Genomic DNA, 15,626 nt, shown 5'->3' with positions numbered 1-15,626 from the left:
GCTCCGTACTCTGTTTAAGAAGATGGTTGACTGAATTAGTTTTTTTTAATTAGACAAGTAAAAGATCTTTTGCAAAAGATCCAAATAATGCAGAACTGTTAAGAATAAGCGACAAAACACCGTGTACCCTCACATACGCTGAAGTGGACCTTTATCAATGGTTTGATGTTTCCCTCTTGTCCTAAATTCTTCTTTGCATTCACATACATGCACACACACACTTTTAAAACATAAATGCTATTCTTGTAAGTACAGTTTTATGAAAGCAATTTTTTAGTTAACTATAGCTTCTCTGATTTGCTGAAAAAATAATCTCTCTTCAACTTTCTTACCAGCTATTGTACTCAAACTGGTACTATTGTACTCAACCTGGGACCAACTTAAACTGCTCAAATTTATCAACATTTTTTTACTCAAACAGACTTACTGTGACAACATGTAAAAAAAAAAGAGTTTTAAATTGTGTTTTGTTTGGGGGCAGGAAGTGTTTCTTTTTTGTTTTTGCTTCCAAAAAACTGAATCCAAAAACTGTCATTAGGTCATTAATTTGTCACAGTTCAGACAGAAGGCAGTGTGTAATTCATATTTTGAGAGTTTAAAAACAGCAGATCACAGAAAATATCTCATATTTCTTTTCCTAGTTCTTAGTTAAGTCCAAACAAAATCTACTACTGCATTCAAATATTTTGCAAACATTCAGCAATATAATAGAACTCATCTTATATTCAAAATACTATATTTGAATCTGTTTTTAAAGTGTTTATAATTCTAAAGTAGTTTCTAAAAAATGATCAGGTACTGCTTACCTATTTTCAATGCCTAAAAATTCTTAAATAGCCAATTTCTAAGCCGTAGGTGATATAAGTATGACCTAAGCAATCTAATAGAAATAAATGGACCTATTTCAATCAGAAAATAAACATATCCTCAGCCCTAAAAGGTATAAAAATGCAACTTTTCAGTCAAAAAGGTAACAAATGTATTGAAAATAAGAAATCTATATTAGACCATCTGGAATAATAAAGATATTGACCTAAGTCTGACTAAAAGATGCGTAAGACATATCTTATTAAAGAAACATATTTCCTGAGGTAAATATTACTTGTTAAAAATGTATATGTTTTAAACAACAAGGATCTTTTTGAAAATTACCATAAAAGAAATGTTTTATATAGTTGTAGAAGAAATGGTACCTCTTTACCACTCAACCAGAAATTCTTAAGGTTAATTCAATAGCAATGGAGCAATGTAGTACCCCAGCACTGCAAAATATGAACAAGCCCTGAGTACTGATGTCTTAGTGAGAAGCAGGTAGGACTGACACGTCAGGGGTACACAGAACTACAGCTTCCATGAGTATGAGAGAGCAATGACAAAAATGTCAAAGGTGTAGACACCCAGAATGTTAATTTATTAGAACGTGACTTTACACTGATTAATTATATGCTCCTCAAAATATCTGGAGTGCATATGAAAAGTTAATTGAAGCATTCCATTTTGTACATGCTACTAAAAGCAGTTTTAAATAAGTGATAGAGAACTGGTTTTGAAATTCTAAGTATGTGGAATCCAATCTGTAAACTCTAAACGTGCTTTATAAAGATATTAGTAATGAAGATGATGATGACGACTATAAAATATTCACGGAAACATTTACATTAACTTGGATTCCACTGAACATAACTGTACAGAATCAGAAAACATAAGAGCTGTTTCGAATCTCGGAGATCACGTTTAGGGGCTGATCTGAAGATTACAAAATTCTTTTTTTAGAGTAAGACATGGTTAAAATAAAGGCATACCCAAACAGAGAAAATCACAAGGAAATCAGGACTTCAGAATTATTTCAACAACTACAACATCAAGTTTCCAAATTTCTTCAAATATGTCAGAAGCACATTATTTAAATGCATATGCAATATGCTAATCATAAGTAGTTGCTTAATTCAACAAATAATTCCTGGGCTCCAACAACGCCACAGTATGACACTGTATACTGGGGATGAAGACACACACCATGGTCACTGTCCTCAAAGAGTCACACCCGGAAAATCTCCGATCGGCTTCTTTGAAATCAATGTGTGGCCCCAAAATAAAGCTGTATGCTTTGAAAAATATTCTTAAATTCATATTCAGTAATTAAGATAGGCTTCCCTATTAACTAACCTAAAATACTGTAATTTTCTATAAAATCGCATGTGCTGTAGTCAGGCTGCTTCAATGATTTCATGAAACTAGCGTGATGTTTGTTCCTCCCGACCTACAAACTAGAGGCTCTTCTAGATCCCCAACGAACGTCAGCTGTCTTTCTCAGGTGGCAGTACTATTTTCCATCTTCATCTGCAATGGATATTAAGACCTCTTAAACTGCTGACCACACCACCCATCAACATTCCTGTGCATTATAAGATTGCTTTCAAAATAAAATCTTAAAAAAAAAAAAAGGGGGGGCCGGCCCCGTAGCCAAGTGGTTAAGTTCGCGCACTTTGCTGCGGCGGCCCAGGCTTTCACCAGTTCAAATCCTGGGTGCAGACATGGCACCGCTCATCAGGCCATGCTGAGGCGGCATCCCACATGCCACAACTAGAAGGACCCACAACTAAAAATACACAACTATGTAACTGGGGGGCTTTGGGAGAAAAAGGAAAAATCAAATCAAAAAGAAAAAAGATTGCTTTCATAGAGTTAAGCTATGAAACCAACATTTAAAAACCTGCTAAAGCAGAGGGGCCAGCCTGGTAGTGCAGTGGTTAAGTGCAAACATTCTGCTTGGTGGCCTGGGGTTCGCCAGTTCGAATCCCGGGTGTGGACATGGCACCACCTGGCAAGCCATTCTGTGGCAGGCATCCCACATATAAAGCGGAGGAAGATGGGCACCAATGTTAGCTCAGGGCCAGTCTTCCTCAGCAAAAAGAGGAGGATTGGCAGCAGATGTTAGCTCAGGGTTAATCTTCCTCAAAAAATAAAAAAAAAAAGAAAAAACTCTAAAGCAGAGATGTAAAACTACATTAAAGACAATGAATGGATCACGGCCAGCAAGAATTGGTTGTAACCCGGTTACATGTATTAATATAAGTTAAAGACTGAATCTGGGGGATTTACACAAGGAAGCCAAGAAAAAAACATGACTGTCAGAAATATTTTGGCTGAACCTATATCTAGGGAATCTAAATCCATGTCCATTATTCAAGGGAGAAAAAATTGGACAAAGGACTTCAACCATAATGATCCAAATGGCAATGCTATCTCTATTGTGATGCTGAAGCTATCAGGCTCTCTTACTCTGATGCCATTAAACATCTGAATTATATAACTGGCTCCCTTTGTTCAGATTTCCTGCTTACCAAATAGCCTTCACTGATTACCCATATAGGTCAGTTCACAAGAACAAAATGGTCTGGTCAAGCCAACTGGAGTGATCCAGATCCTACGTTAGTTGGTTGGGGGTTTTTTGTTTGTTTTATTTTTAATCAAGATATAGACCTATACTGGCATTCAGGTTTTCAATATCCATTCTGTAAATGTGTTTAAAGGGAGTTAACCCTGAGATATGGATCCACTCTAAGTGTGCTGTCAATCAAGTTTCAGAACTCTTGAGGGCCAAATCCTCCATTATAAAAAATTTCTTGGGGAACTGTCATCCTGTGGAAGCCTATCTTAAAAGTTGGTTTATTTTCATCTCTGTTTCATTGTGCATCTTCAATTTTACACACTTTTGAAAAACTCTGTGGTAAAACGTGAGAAGCAATTCATTCATGTACTATGGATATAAATCATCATAAGCACATCACACTTATTTGCTTCTAAATGCAATAGGATTATTAATAGCTCAAATAAAATAAGAATTCATCTAGACCTTGAAAGATAACAATCTCTGCTACAAAAAAACCTAACATATTTTTTGCACCCCAGCATCAGCAGTGAATCAGACAAAGTAAGTGCTTAATAAATGTTTGTTAGATCAATGATTGAAAGATGAAAAATATCTCTCTAGAGAGTTCTGAATCTCCACATACAGGAAATCTCAGATGAAGTATTTCCATCATTAACATTCATCTGGAACTCCATGGCGTCTTGAGAAATAAGAGCTTACATTTTTAAGATGGAGTTCTATAATAGATATTTTGCAGCAACAAATATGTTAATTATGTCAAGACGTCTTCTACACCACAATATTCCATCTAAGTAATATTACCCCAAGGGGCACAATATTATATACTTTTTAAAAAATTGTGTACCAATTCATTTTCAAATAATATATATCATGTGAGTACCTTTATCTCAAAGTTTCCAAAAAGGTTCTGGGTAAAGTATTAAATTCCTTGGTTATTAATGTGGCAGAACTGGACAGTATTTAGCTAACAAATCATTCCTCATATATTTTAAATTACATTTTTACTTATAAAGAAATAGGTTACAGAATAAAGACAAATCATTACAGTAGAGGCATTGGATTATATGGCAGACATCAGCCTTATGATTTTTTTAAATATATAACCATAAAAGTTATGCTGTTAAACATACCAAACAATTTTAAAGAGAAGGGCTGGAATATTTTGTTTAAAAATCAGTGAGTCAATCCCATCACTAACCCAGCCTCTGAAACTGGCATAACAGGACTCCATTAAGCAAAGAGAGTTCATTAAAACCTGTGCTCATACATTTCAATAGAGAATTTTGATTTATTGGGGCAAATGGGGAAATAAGGTCACTGATCAAATGCTGAGAATTACTTAGGCAGGAATTTTTAAGAAATACCAAACTATCGTTAAAGTAAAACAGGAGCAAAGAAACCACACCACAAGCTACATATTAGATTTCCTTCATTAGGAAAATTCACACTTCAGTCTAATCTATCCACCTCCCTCATCACTAGTTTCTCCCAGACTCCACAGGTGCTTCAAACTCTCCATATCCAGAATTAAACTAAACTATGTCTTTTCTTGGAAACCTGCTCCAGTATTTCCTATCTTCCCTGATGGAACCTACCACCATCTAACCAGTAATCTAGAGATCTTCATCGTGAACTTCTTTCCTCAACCCTATTACCTAAGTCCTGTCCACTATAAGCTATTGAGAACTTCCCAAATCCTTCCCCGTCTTTTTATCCCCACTACCACTAGCTCTCCTGACTTCTCACTCACTCATTGCAACAGCCTGTTAAAGAAGGCCCTGCCTCTAGCCTGGTCCCCATCCACAATCTTCTTCCCCCTACGGCAGCCAGTGTGACCCACTTTAATCAAAAGACGGACATCACCTGCTTTGTTAAAACCCTCGGCTCCCTTGAAAACGAAATCCAAGTTTGCTCTTATACAAGATATTCCATCATCCTGCCCTGATCAATTCTCCAGAGTCATCTCTGGCCACAAATTCCTCAACTCCAACTTTACACTCTAGAAATACCAAGCTGCTTGTATTTCCCAGAACATCTCGCGTCATTTCTCATCTCCCATTGCGGGTGCATCGTCTACTGAAAAAACCTTCCACTTCTCTCCCAAATCCTGTTGATTAAATAAGTCCCAACTTAAGCAGCCTCTCCCTCCAGGAAGTCTTCGCAAACTAGTATCGTCCCCCACTCCTCATAACAATCAGGCCGCTGAGCGGACCACAGTAGAATGCCCTGTTGAGATGTATGCCTTCAAACTAGCGTGAGATTCTAGAGGACAGGCATGGGGTACTATCCATCTTTGGCATATAAAACGTAGACTATAAATATTTGTTGAATTAATCAACTAGAACAATACAGCAACATGTCAGATGCTGTAAGTAATAACTATATTTTAAACTTACTTCAAATTTAAAACACCTCAACTACTACCTCCAAAATGCACAATTAACAACAAGCAGGCCTGACTGGGTATCATCAAATGAGAATGTGTGGTACCACCAGAAGCGTCATATAAGGTGAAATTTTAGATGCAGATTTTTCTAAGGAAAACTTGATTCTAGATATGGATAAATTGCTCTATTAAGAGAACTTTGCTTTCTTCCATTCTTAACGACCAGTGTCTTTGGAGCACCAATGGTAAGCAATGATTTTCTTTACAGATAATGAAAAACACAAAACTGTACTCAAGAACGTTGAAATCCAATAAAAAAAAAATTCTAACATATAGACACACTCTACTTCTTTCTTAACCAAAATCTCCTAAATGCTTTAAATGAGAGGTTTTTTCTTCAATTATTTTACCCTAAGTTATTAGAAATTCCTATCTCTGTTCCACAGACCTATGTAGTAAAAAAGAAAGAGCAAAAGACTTGAATTTCAAACAGATCTGGATTTGAAAATAAACCCTTTTTCTTATGAGTCATGGGTCGATGAAAAAATAACTTGACTGCTCTGAGTGATGGCAGCAAGATTATTCATTGGATCTCAGCATGTACTGGGCACTGTGTTAAGCATTTTGCATATATTGCCTCATTTAAACCTCACAACAGCCCACTGGAGGTAGGTATTCCTTATCCCCATTCTACAAATAAGGAAACTGGAGCTCAGAGACCTGAGGTAACATGCCTAAGGTCACACAGCAATTTAGCGACAAAGCGGGAATTCTAACACAGGCTTGTAGAACAACAGAGGCCATATTTTTAACTACTTAATATCTACTGCTTCAGACCCTCAGTTTTCTGTATTACAAAATGGAGTAACTACTTACCTCACAGAGCTGCTGTGGAGACTAAGTAAAATAAGATGGATGCATCTATCACAGTGCTGGACATCCTTTGTGCAGTCAATAAACTATGCCCCCCTTCCTTCCCTTGTTCCAGTGGTGATTAAACATTTATAATAAGAGAAATAGTTCCTAAATACTCCTGATCTATTTCAGAGCAAAGAGAGATTCTGAGTCTTGACTAATTCACAAAAGGAGAATACTATCAGATCAATAAATACAGTTGATATAAACAGATATAAAGGAAAAGCAAAGAAAACAACATATTCTACCTCACTTTAGGACTGTGACCCTGCTATTGATCTTTCAGAACACCCTAACATCAAAATAGATCACTATTCAAAGTTAGGAGAGAAGAGAATGGAACCTAGAGATCTCAATTCATTACGGCTGGAAGGAAGGTACTCCCAAAAGAACCTAACCAATCATGTTACATTAAAAAAAAAAAAAGAAGTACTTCTAGTGGGGAAGACAGATTTGGACAAAGATAGAGGCAACCAGGAGAACACTTCTACAGTAAGTTGTTTTGTTTCTTGAAGACAGATCTTTATTCTTACTTCAAAGCAGCCTAAAAAGATGGAAGGGTGGAAGTGAGGTGAAAAGAAAAAATGACAGCATTTTTTATATTAATTCCCTACACATGCATACTTCTTTAGTTCCTTTTTTTTTTTTCTTCTGGCACATAGCCATGACACCTCTGATAAGTGTAAAGAAATCAAATCAAACTTTTTTTTTAAATTTCCTAACAAGTAAAACTAAAGGTAGGGTATGTTGGGTATATACACAAATCTAAGTACTACAATTCAAAACAAAGTGAGTTTTTACATCCAGCCCATCTGGTGTTATATTAGGGTGTATCCTATAGAAATCCAACCAAGGGTGACTGCCAAACTAAGCTATAGGAGACAACTCAGAAAGCTGGTGAGTCCATAGCATGAGCTATACTTTACAAAGTGCATTAGAGTATCTGCTTACCACCATCATCTGATATCACTCCACCCTCAGAACAACCCTGTTCTACGTCTGTAACACTGTTTTTCTCACTAAGACACGGGTGAGAACTGGACATGGCAGACACCTCGAAATAATGACATTATAGAGAGATATCAGTTAAGTAATCAAACTAACCCACAAAGTAATATCACAGTTTTAGGTCCCAATCCCGACAACTTCATCCTTCTGCTAAGGGACCTAAGAGGACAATTGATTTCTTTAAGCCTCCATTTCCACATATGAAAAATAGAAACCATAATATACTTCTGCCTCACTAGGTTCTAAAAATGGAAACTAGCTAAGAAAAAAAAAATGAATGTGAAGCACTCTGAAAAGAATAAACTAGATTCCCTGACCTGATTATTGGTCAGAGTCTTGTAAAACTAGAATTACTACTTCCAATTCCATACATGCCACCCACCCATCAAACTGACTGATAAATAGTATTGACTGTGAAGTTGATCCATGTAAAGGTTTTAAAGTAATAGAAACAAAGTTTGTGTCACAATGTATTTTCATACCATTTAACTCTCTCCAAAGAAAATTGACTTGTTGACATTATAAAAATAGGAGATAAGAAAAATAATATTAATTACAAGTTTTGAACTTTAAAATTTTTTCAAAATAGTCAGCAGCAGGTATAGAACAGCTCGATACCAATACTGAAGCATCTATGCAAGATTTGGAAATGAGCTAACCCAGAAACAGAGGGAATCACAAAGTCAATCTCATCTGATGGGCCAAAATACAATATGGATTACTTTTAGATTGTTCTGTGTGAGTTGTGTGTCTCAGATTCTTAACTTCTAAATTCCATTTTTAAAATCACTTAACACTGTGTATTTCCAGTAGCCATCAAGGTATATACTGTCATCCCTGACACAGAAGACCGTCAGCAGACTCAATGTATACACACTAATGATCTCAGGCGACAATGCCCATCTTCTCATCAAAGAGACCCTTATTCATAAGAAAAAGTCGAAAATTCTCCAAGAAGATTCATTCTAAAACATAGGAAGTAGTCATTATAAAATTTTATGATCACTACTACCTCTTACTTCTTTTTAAGATTATCTTACATGCTGAATTTTAAAATCAAAACTGTCAGGCATTATAACATTTTTAGTTCTCTCCCGAGCCGCTGATGCTCTCTTCTAGTACTGTCAAATAATGATAGCTGCTGTCATTATTTTTTATACAGTAGCTGGCAGCATGTCGTACAGATACCCTTCATCTTAGAATAGTCATCAAATAACCTAAACAAATGACTAGGACCTTTTAGTAACACTGCCACTTTCCTAAAGCCAAAATTAGTGAGCTATCACCTCGTATTGATACTTTATTGCCAGAATGTTAGTTATTTTATAAAAATCAAAGGCGTCAATTCTTTTACTTTCTTTCTAAACTATTTTAAAATAACTTTTTCCCTCTTACACATATACGCCTGTCCTCTCCTTATTCAGTCATAAAGGTTTCCACATTTACTTTTGGCTTTAATACTTTCAATCAAAACTGCAATTCTGTTTTTGGAAGCAACAGCCCTTCAGGAAGTACATTTAAAGGCTTAAAAAAAAAAGCAGAAAATGAATAAGTTGTTTTCATTTCATAAAGTCAACAATGCATATAAAAGGATTTAGGAAAACCAGTGATCTCAGAAACATGTGATTTGACAGGTTACACACACACACACACAAATTATTCCAAGTCACAGAAAAACATCTGAGTGACCGATTCTAGGTCTCTTATTCTAATTAATAGACAAGAGTCCCTCTCTACACTACTTGCTTTGGCAATCTAAAATGCCAATATTCTCCTAGATCTAACTGAGAGGAAAAATGGGTATCTTCTCCATCTAACACCTAAGTGGGTAACCTAGATACTGTAAATAGAGGCTACATAAAGGATGGAACAGACAGCTCTGAAGTGAGAGCCAAAACATTTAACCTGCAACTCTTTGGAAAAGAAGGTGAAAACACGTGCAGCCTAGCCAAAAACTAGACTAACATGGAATTGCCACAGGCTAATAAGTTAAAAAAAAAAAAACAGAAACAAAAAAACTCTTTGCCCAACATAATTCTACTGCCTTTGGGTGAGAAAAGCTTAAACGTCAAAAGCATAGTTCTTATTTGTTCAAATTGATCATGCCTACACTCTGCACTGTGTATTTAAAATAAATGGGCGAACTGCCTTTTTGAAACAAGCACTTACAAAACCAGAATCAAAATTCACAAATAAAGCAGCCAATTAACCAATTAACAAGCATTTCCCTGCCTATATTCTAATGTTGGCTAGGGGATGACTGTCAAAAGTCTATGATTAACCATGATTATCTATCCCATATATTCAACGTTTCTAAAGCCAACAGCGAAATATTTAGCTAACAGAAATTATGTATCAGTCTATCTTTACGCTTTAGAAAATTATACAAAAATTATCTGAGAAATGAAATCTATTCTACCAAAGAACTAGGAATACTAAATGTTAAAATGTACAACGTATACTGCCAACATCACAGAAGTAGTGTAACTATTATCAAATCAATAGCTAACTAGCAAAAAAATAAATTAATGCTACAAGAGCCATTATAAGAGATTAGCACTATAATTTACTATACGTTCACCCACTCACTACTAATTTTTCTTTCTATGTGATAAAGAAATTTCAATAACTGCTTCTAGAATGAAATCTTCCTAGGAAGTGCTTCCCATTAATAAAAAGAAAGAAAACTTTTAAATAAGTAAATTCACATAGTTCATTCAAAATTTCAAGTCAATAGCTAGAATCACTTAAAGTTAATGAACTGCAAAATGTATTCAAGAGTACTCCATATACTTTTGTTTACAATTTGGATATTTGACGATTTACAAAGCTAGTAGCTTTATAGTAACTTTAAGAGTTGAGAACTATAAGAGAGAAGTAGCAAGTAAAATTTGTTCTCTCGACTAATAAAACAAAGGAAAGAAAATATCTTTCCTTCACATCTCACCCAAACTCAAATAGAAAACTTTTAAATTATAATTATATATGTCAGATGTCCTTTCTATATAAGAATATAACACATACCAAAAGTATAATGAAAACACAAGATTTCAAATTAAATTTGAGTAGGAGTAATAGAGCATTTGCACTTGGTAACTACTGATAAATATTACAATTAAGAAGAAAACAAACCATATTCTTAATATTTTGTCTTCTGTCACTGACAGCACGTCAGTTGCTCTTTTATTACAGAAAAACAATGTTTACTCCATGAATGAATGACTCTTTCTCAAAAATACTAGCCCACACTGTCTATTCCTGCAAGTTCAAAACATCTTTCCGAACTTTCTCAGTTCTCTGGACAGTCAAAAACAAAACACTTTCACTTTGTTAGAGAAATGGATGCAAATAACTTGCACAAATTTTCAATTACACTTCACTTCCAATGCTTCGGAGAAGAAACTTTCACACATTAAAAAAAAAAGAAAAAGGCAAGTTAACACTGCAATTCTGCCACTGATGGTACCAGCTTTGTGCCAAGGCAATATAAAATTATTTCATTTTTTTTACTGTGAAGAGTCCTTTGGAAGTGACGTGTTTCCATATTTTTTTCATCCAAAAACAACAACAAATCTACTCATAAACCTAGCAAGCCAAAACAACAACCAGCAAAGCCTAACATTTCTTACCTGATACAGGTAAGCACCAGCTCCCAAAGGCCACCTTGGGATAGTTCAGACTAGTAAGCAGGCTCATGTTTTATGATACCAGAATGAACAGGAATAAATCTGTGTTGTTCTTTCTTTAGCAAAATCTATAGCAGCAGCTACACCACAATCTGAGAGGACCCCACAGACCTAACAAAATCAAGTCTGTCGCTAGAGAAATAGGAAAAAAAAAACATAAAATGAAGACTTACTGCTCGTCATGTGACTTGGTGAGGCATGCTGTCCATTGGGTGTGCTGGAGGTGAGGTCAATTGCCATACTGGAGTGCTCCCCTTCAGGTGAAAGCTCATTGTCACCTGCTTTCACAAAATAAAATCTTTTGGTCTCTGTTCGTTGTCACATAAAATCTAATTGCCAACTTTGTTGCACACATGCAGTGGCACGCAGAGCCTTGAAATTTTAACGTAATACACTGTTCCCTTGAAAGAAACTATAAGGAAATATCATTTAGAAATATAGTAAATGAATGAAAGGATGAAAAGCCACAACCAGTCCTATAAAAAATTACAAAATTTCATTATTGCAAGAATCTTAACTGTAAAATAAGGGGAATTGGAGTGGTTGATTTCTAAAGTATCCTTTGGTCGAAAAAAAGTTTTCTTTTAACATCTAATTTAATCATTAAGCGTACAGTATTTATAAAGAGCATTTTCCAAAATGCTGGTATTCAGAGAGTTGGATGTTTGAAAGAGAGCTGGCTAAAAGCCTGTCAACTTAAAGAAGCTAATTCTCTTACACATTATGTGTTGGAAAAATTAGGTTACAGAGTGGTAAATATTTAGTACATGCCATATTAGTAGACACATACGTAACCTGACCTATTCTCAACTTAAAACAAATGAAAAAAATGAAGTAGGAAAGTGCTGATCTGCTAAGCTACCACTGATTTAAATATTATCCTTAATATAGTAAGTATATTTCCTTATTTTACTTTTGTGCTGTTATTTTCTCAAACTCATTGAAAAGTGAAATTGTGAACAGATAGAAAATAAGATTCTAGAAAACGTATAATTCACAAAGTAAAATACAGGTAATACAAACATAATTTTATTATATTACCAATAACAAATTAGTGAAAACGAATACTTACACGTTATGTAGCCATCAATAGCGTCTGTTTCCATAGTCAAAGTGCAGAGCTGCAATACAAAAGATGATCCCCTTAACACAGTGACTCCCTTCAGGACCTGCCATTAAATGCTTAACTTATGTGAAGCTCCAAGCAGTTTAGTCCATGTTGCTGCTGCTGCAACCTGTGCCCAAGAAACATACTACAGTGTACTGCATGTGCTCATTTGCAAGTCATTGAACTCTTTCTGCAAATGATCTGATTCCTGCTGGAGATAGGGGAGGAAAGATAAGTGTGCTGTGAGATGGGCTGTAGCAAGAAAGGAATGACTCTTTTCGTCAGAATTTACTTGGTTTAAAGAAAAACGAAATGGGGGGGCACACCCCAAATGTGCCAGCTTTAAGGGGGATTTAAGTATTTTGCCATTCACGACTTCCTACAATCGCACTGCAGTGAGAGGACTTCCCTAGTATACAGATAGCTCTATTCACAATTGTTGCAAGTCGGTTCATCATGTTCTAATAGGGAGGGGGAGGACAAACAAACATAAGAAAACAAAACAAAAAACTTAGTGCCCAAGTGTGTCTCGAAGGTTTCTGCAGCAGTTACCCAACTGCTGGACTTGGACTGACATTTTCACCTACCCCAAGTTCTGCGTAAGCACCTGTTCAGTGTAACCTTAATTTCCTGCCAGACCATGGTTGGATACAAACGCCAAGCCTACTGAATACGTTCTGATTTTGAAAATTTCATAAACTTTTTGCTGTCGGGAAGAGGATCACTTTTTTAAAGTTTGGGGAATTATTTTCATGCACCAGTGACACAAAACAAGCAGTTAATTCTCAGAAACAAAAAGTAAATTGTATGAGATGACACCCCCTAGCTTTGATTTCACATAATGAAAAGATCGATAAGCAAACTATAGTCTTTGAAGGGAAAAGTTTAAAAGAACTGACATGTCCTGAGGAGATTCTTACTTATTTTTTTTTCTTTGGCCCTGGTCCTTTTTGCCTTTAGTTTCAAAACTCTCACTGCACCAGCAGCTAAATTATTCACAATGAGCCATTTCTGTATTGATCGCCAAGTATATTTAGCCCTGGCTCCTGGAATTTCTCCATTACTTACTGGAAAACAGGCAGCTTCACTTCTTGTCTCCAAAACCACTTCCCCTCTCCCTCCCCTCCCCTCTTCACCACCACCCTCCCTACCCCCCAAAAAACTTTTCTTTCTTTCTTTATGGAATAATCAGATCAAATTCCCGACTCAGTCACTACACAGCACTTAAATTTCAACCTGCTGTACTGTTATCAAATTCTTTCAAATTATGATTACATAAGGCTTTAAAGAAAGGCATCCGTAAAGTTTAAAAGGGGAGCAGTTTCTTCGGATATTTTACAAATGAGTTTATCTCTTTAAAAAGGTACACATTTAACACACACATATTAAAAAGAAAGAAACGTCAGGGAGAAGCGAAAGAAGTCTGCCCCATCAATGAAATGGTTATTAACCCTCAGAGAAAGAAAGAAAGAAAAAGAAAAAGAGAAAGAGAAACGAAATGTACATACAAAAGAAATTGTCCTTTGATTAAAAAAGATTCATCACCATTTCCAGCTCTGTCGGGATCTCAGCTTCTTCTAACCCCTCAAAGAGGAGGTGACAATGTCGGGCTGAAGATAAACGGAGAAAGAAAGAAAGAAGTTTTTTGTGTTTCCCCCTTCTCTCTTTCCCTCCCTTGCCCCCTCCAAGCCAAGCCCCCTGCAGAGTTCAAGGCGAGGAGGAAGGAAAAGCACTTTACAGGTGGGTCATTCCGAGCCCAAATCCAGCAAACAGATCGGCTGATAAACAAAACCAAGAAATGAGAGAGAAGGAACACCCCCCTTCTCCTCCTCCTCCTCCTCCACCTCCTCCTCCTCCTTTCACCCCTCCCCCTCGTCCCTTTGGGATGGTCTAGTAGGAAAAGTCACTCAGGAATGGCACCACGTACTTTCAGGAAAGAGGAAAAAAAAGAGAGAGAGAGAGGTCAGTCAGTGCTACAGCAATGCGATTAACAAGAAGAGAAAAAACTTGATCCACCGGTTCCTTAAGAATCGACCAAAAGCTAAGACAAGAAAACTGAAAGAAAGGGGGGTGGGGGGGTAGGAGGGGAGGGATGGTCAGGCACAACCCAGCAAGGAACCTAGGCCAACTTCACAGGACTGTTTTTCGCCCTTGGCCAAAAGAAAAAAAAAAGAAAAAGAAAAAAATTAAATCTTAATTCCATCTCTTTCGTCCATACTAGAACCTATCAAAGTGATTTAACTGCTGCCTTTTTACATGTGTCATACCAGGTTTTTGTTGTTGTTGTTGCTTAATTCCAACAGGATCTGGATATTACCTTCTATCTGGACTGCCGCAATTTATTCCAGGCTACCCAATCTTTCTTGGAATTCAAGTTACAACAAAGCCAAACAAGTCCAAATCCATGACAGCTATAGAGATGAGAACTGATTAATCGATTAACATCCCATAAACAGATTACAAGGAGGGGACAATAAATTAAGGCAGAGGACATCATCTTCAACCCGATTTCCTGAGCGTCCTTTACAGAAATCATTACCCTAATCAAAACCACAATCCATCCCTCCCAGAGAAAAATATCCATATTATTATTACTGGTTAACAGCAACAAGTCATTTGATCACATCACAGTGCAAAACGAGATGCTATATAATTACACTTAACTTTGAAAACACTCCCCCCTTTTGCAAATCAGATACACATATTTATATATAATCTATGAATCAGAAGACAAATAAAACAAGAGCTGTTCTTCACCACGCAAAAGCCAAGCGGAGATTTACCTCAGCAGTGCATCAGTAAAATAATCCCATCACCCTTTTGTTTGTGTTTACTGTTAGTGTGTCCTCTCTCTTTCTTTCTTTCCTGTGCCTAACGTGTGTTTGTGCACTGCAGTTGGTGGTGGAAACTAAGGCAGTGGATCTGTAGCTAAGGGTAATCCTGTTTTTACTTCCTCCATCTTCAGCGAGGAGCAGGGTTAGCCCGGGACAGCTGGTCAAACCCCGAGAAACCGATCCGCCGGAGCCCGAGCACATCTCCCCCGCCGGCCGGGCTCGCGCAGACGCCCGCGGGCGGAGGGCGGGCTGGCGGCGGCGGGCGGCGGGGCCCGGGGCGCCGGCGGGCGGCCGA

At 36.8% G+C, this 15,626-nt stretch overlaps 1 protein-coding gene across 10 annotated transcripts in view; it reads right to left on the bottom strand.

Moving 5' to 3' along the window:
* Positions 1-15,626, bottom strand: part of IKZF2 (IKAROS family zinc finger 2) — a 159,406-nt gene that overhangs the window by 143,002 nt on the left and 778 nt on the right. The window contains exons 1-4 of one of the 10 annotated variants that reach the window (XM_046644121.1): positions 14,236-14,256; positions 14,006-14,107; positions 12,462-12,510; positions 11,563-11,670 (exon numbers count right to left, since the gene is read on the bottom strand). In XM_046644121.1, coding sequence (XP_046500077.1) covers positions 11,563-11,670; positions 12,462-12,495 — 142 coding nt within the window. In that variant the 5' untranslated portion in view covers positions 12,496-12,510; positions 14,006-14,107; positions 14,236-14,256. Of the gene's footprint in view, positions 1-11,332; positions 11,422-11,562; positions 11,671-12,461; positions 12,511-14,005; positions 14,135-14,235; positions 14,257-15,280; positions 15,499-15,626 lie in introns of those variants that run through there. The other 9 variants (XM_046644125.1, XM_046644123.1, XM_046644127.1 and 6 more) reach the window with 9 other exon arrangements.

Source organism: Equus quagga, chromosome 17 (genome assembly GCF_021613505.1).
Source record: "Equus quagga isolate Etosha38 chromosome 17, UCLA_HA_Equagga_1.0, whole genome shotgun sequence".
Lineage (NCBI taxonomy): Eukaryota > Metazoa > Chordata > Mammalia > Perissodactyla > Equidae > Equus > Equus quagga.
The sequence above is the reverse complement of the archived record's forward strand: the minus strand, read 5'-3'. Positions and strand labels throughout refer to the sequence as shown.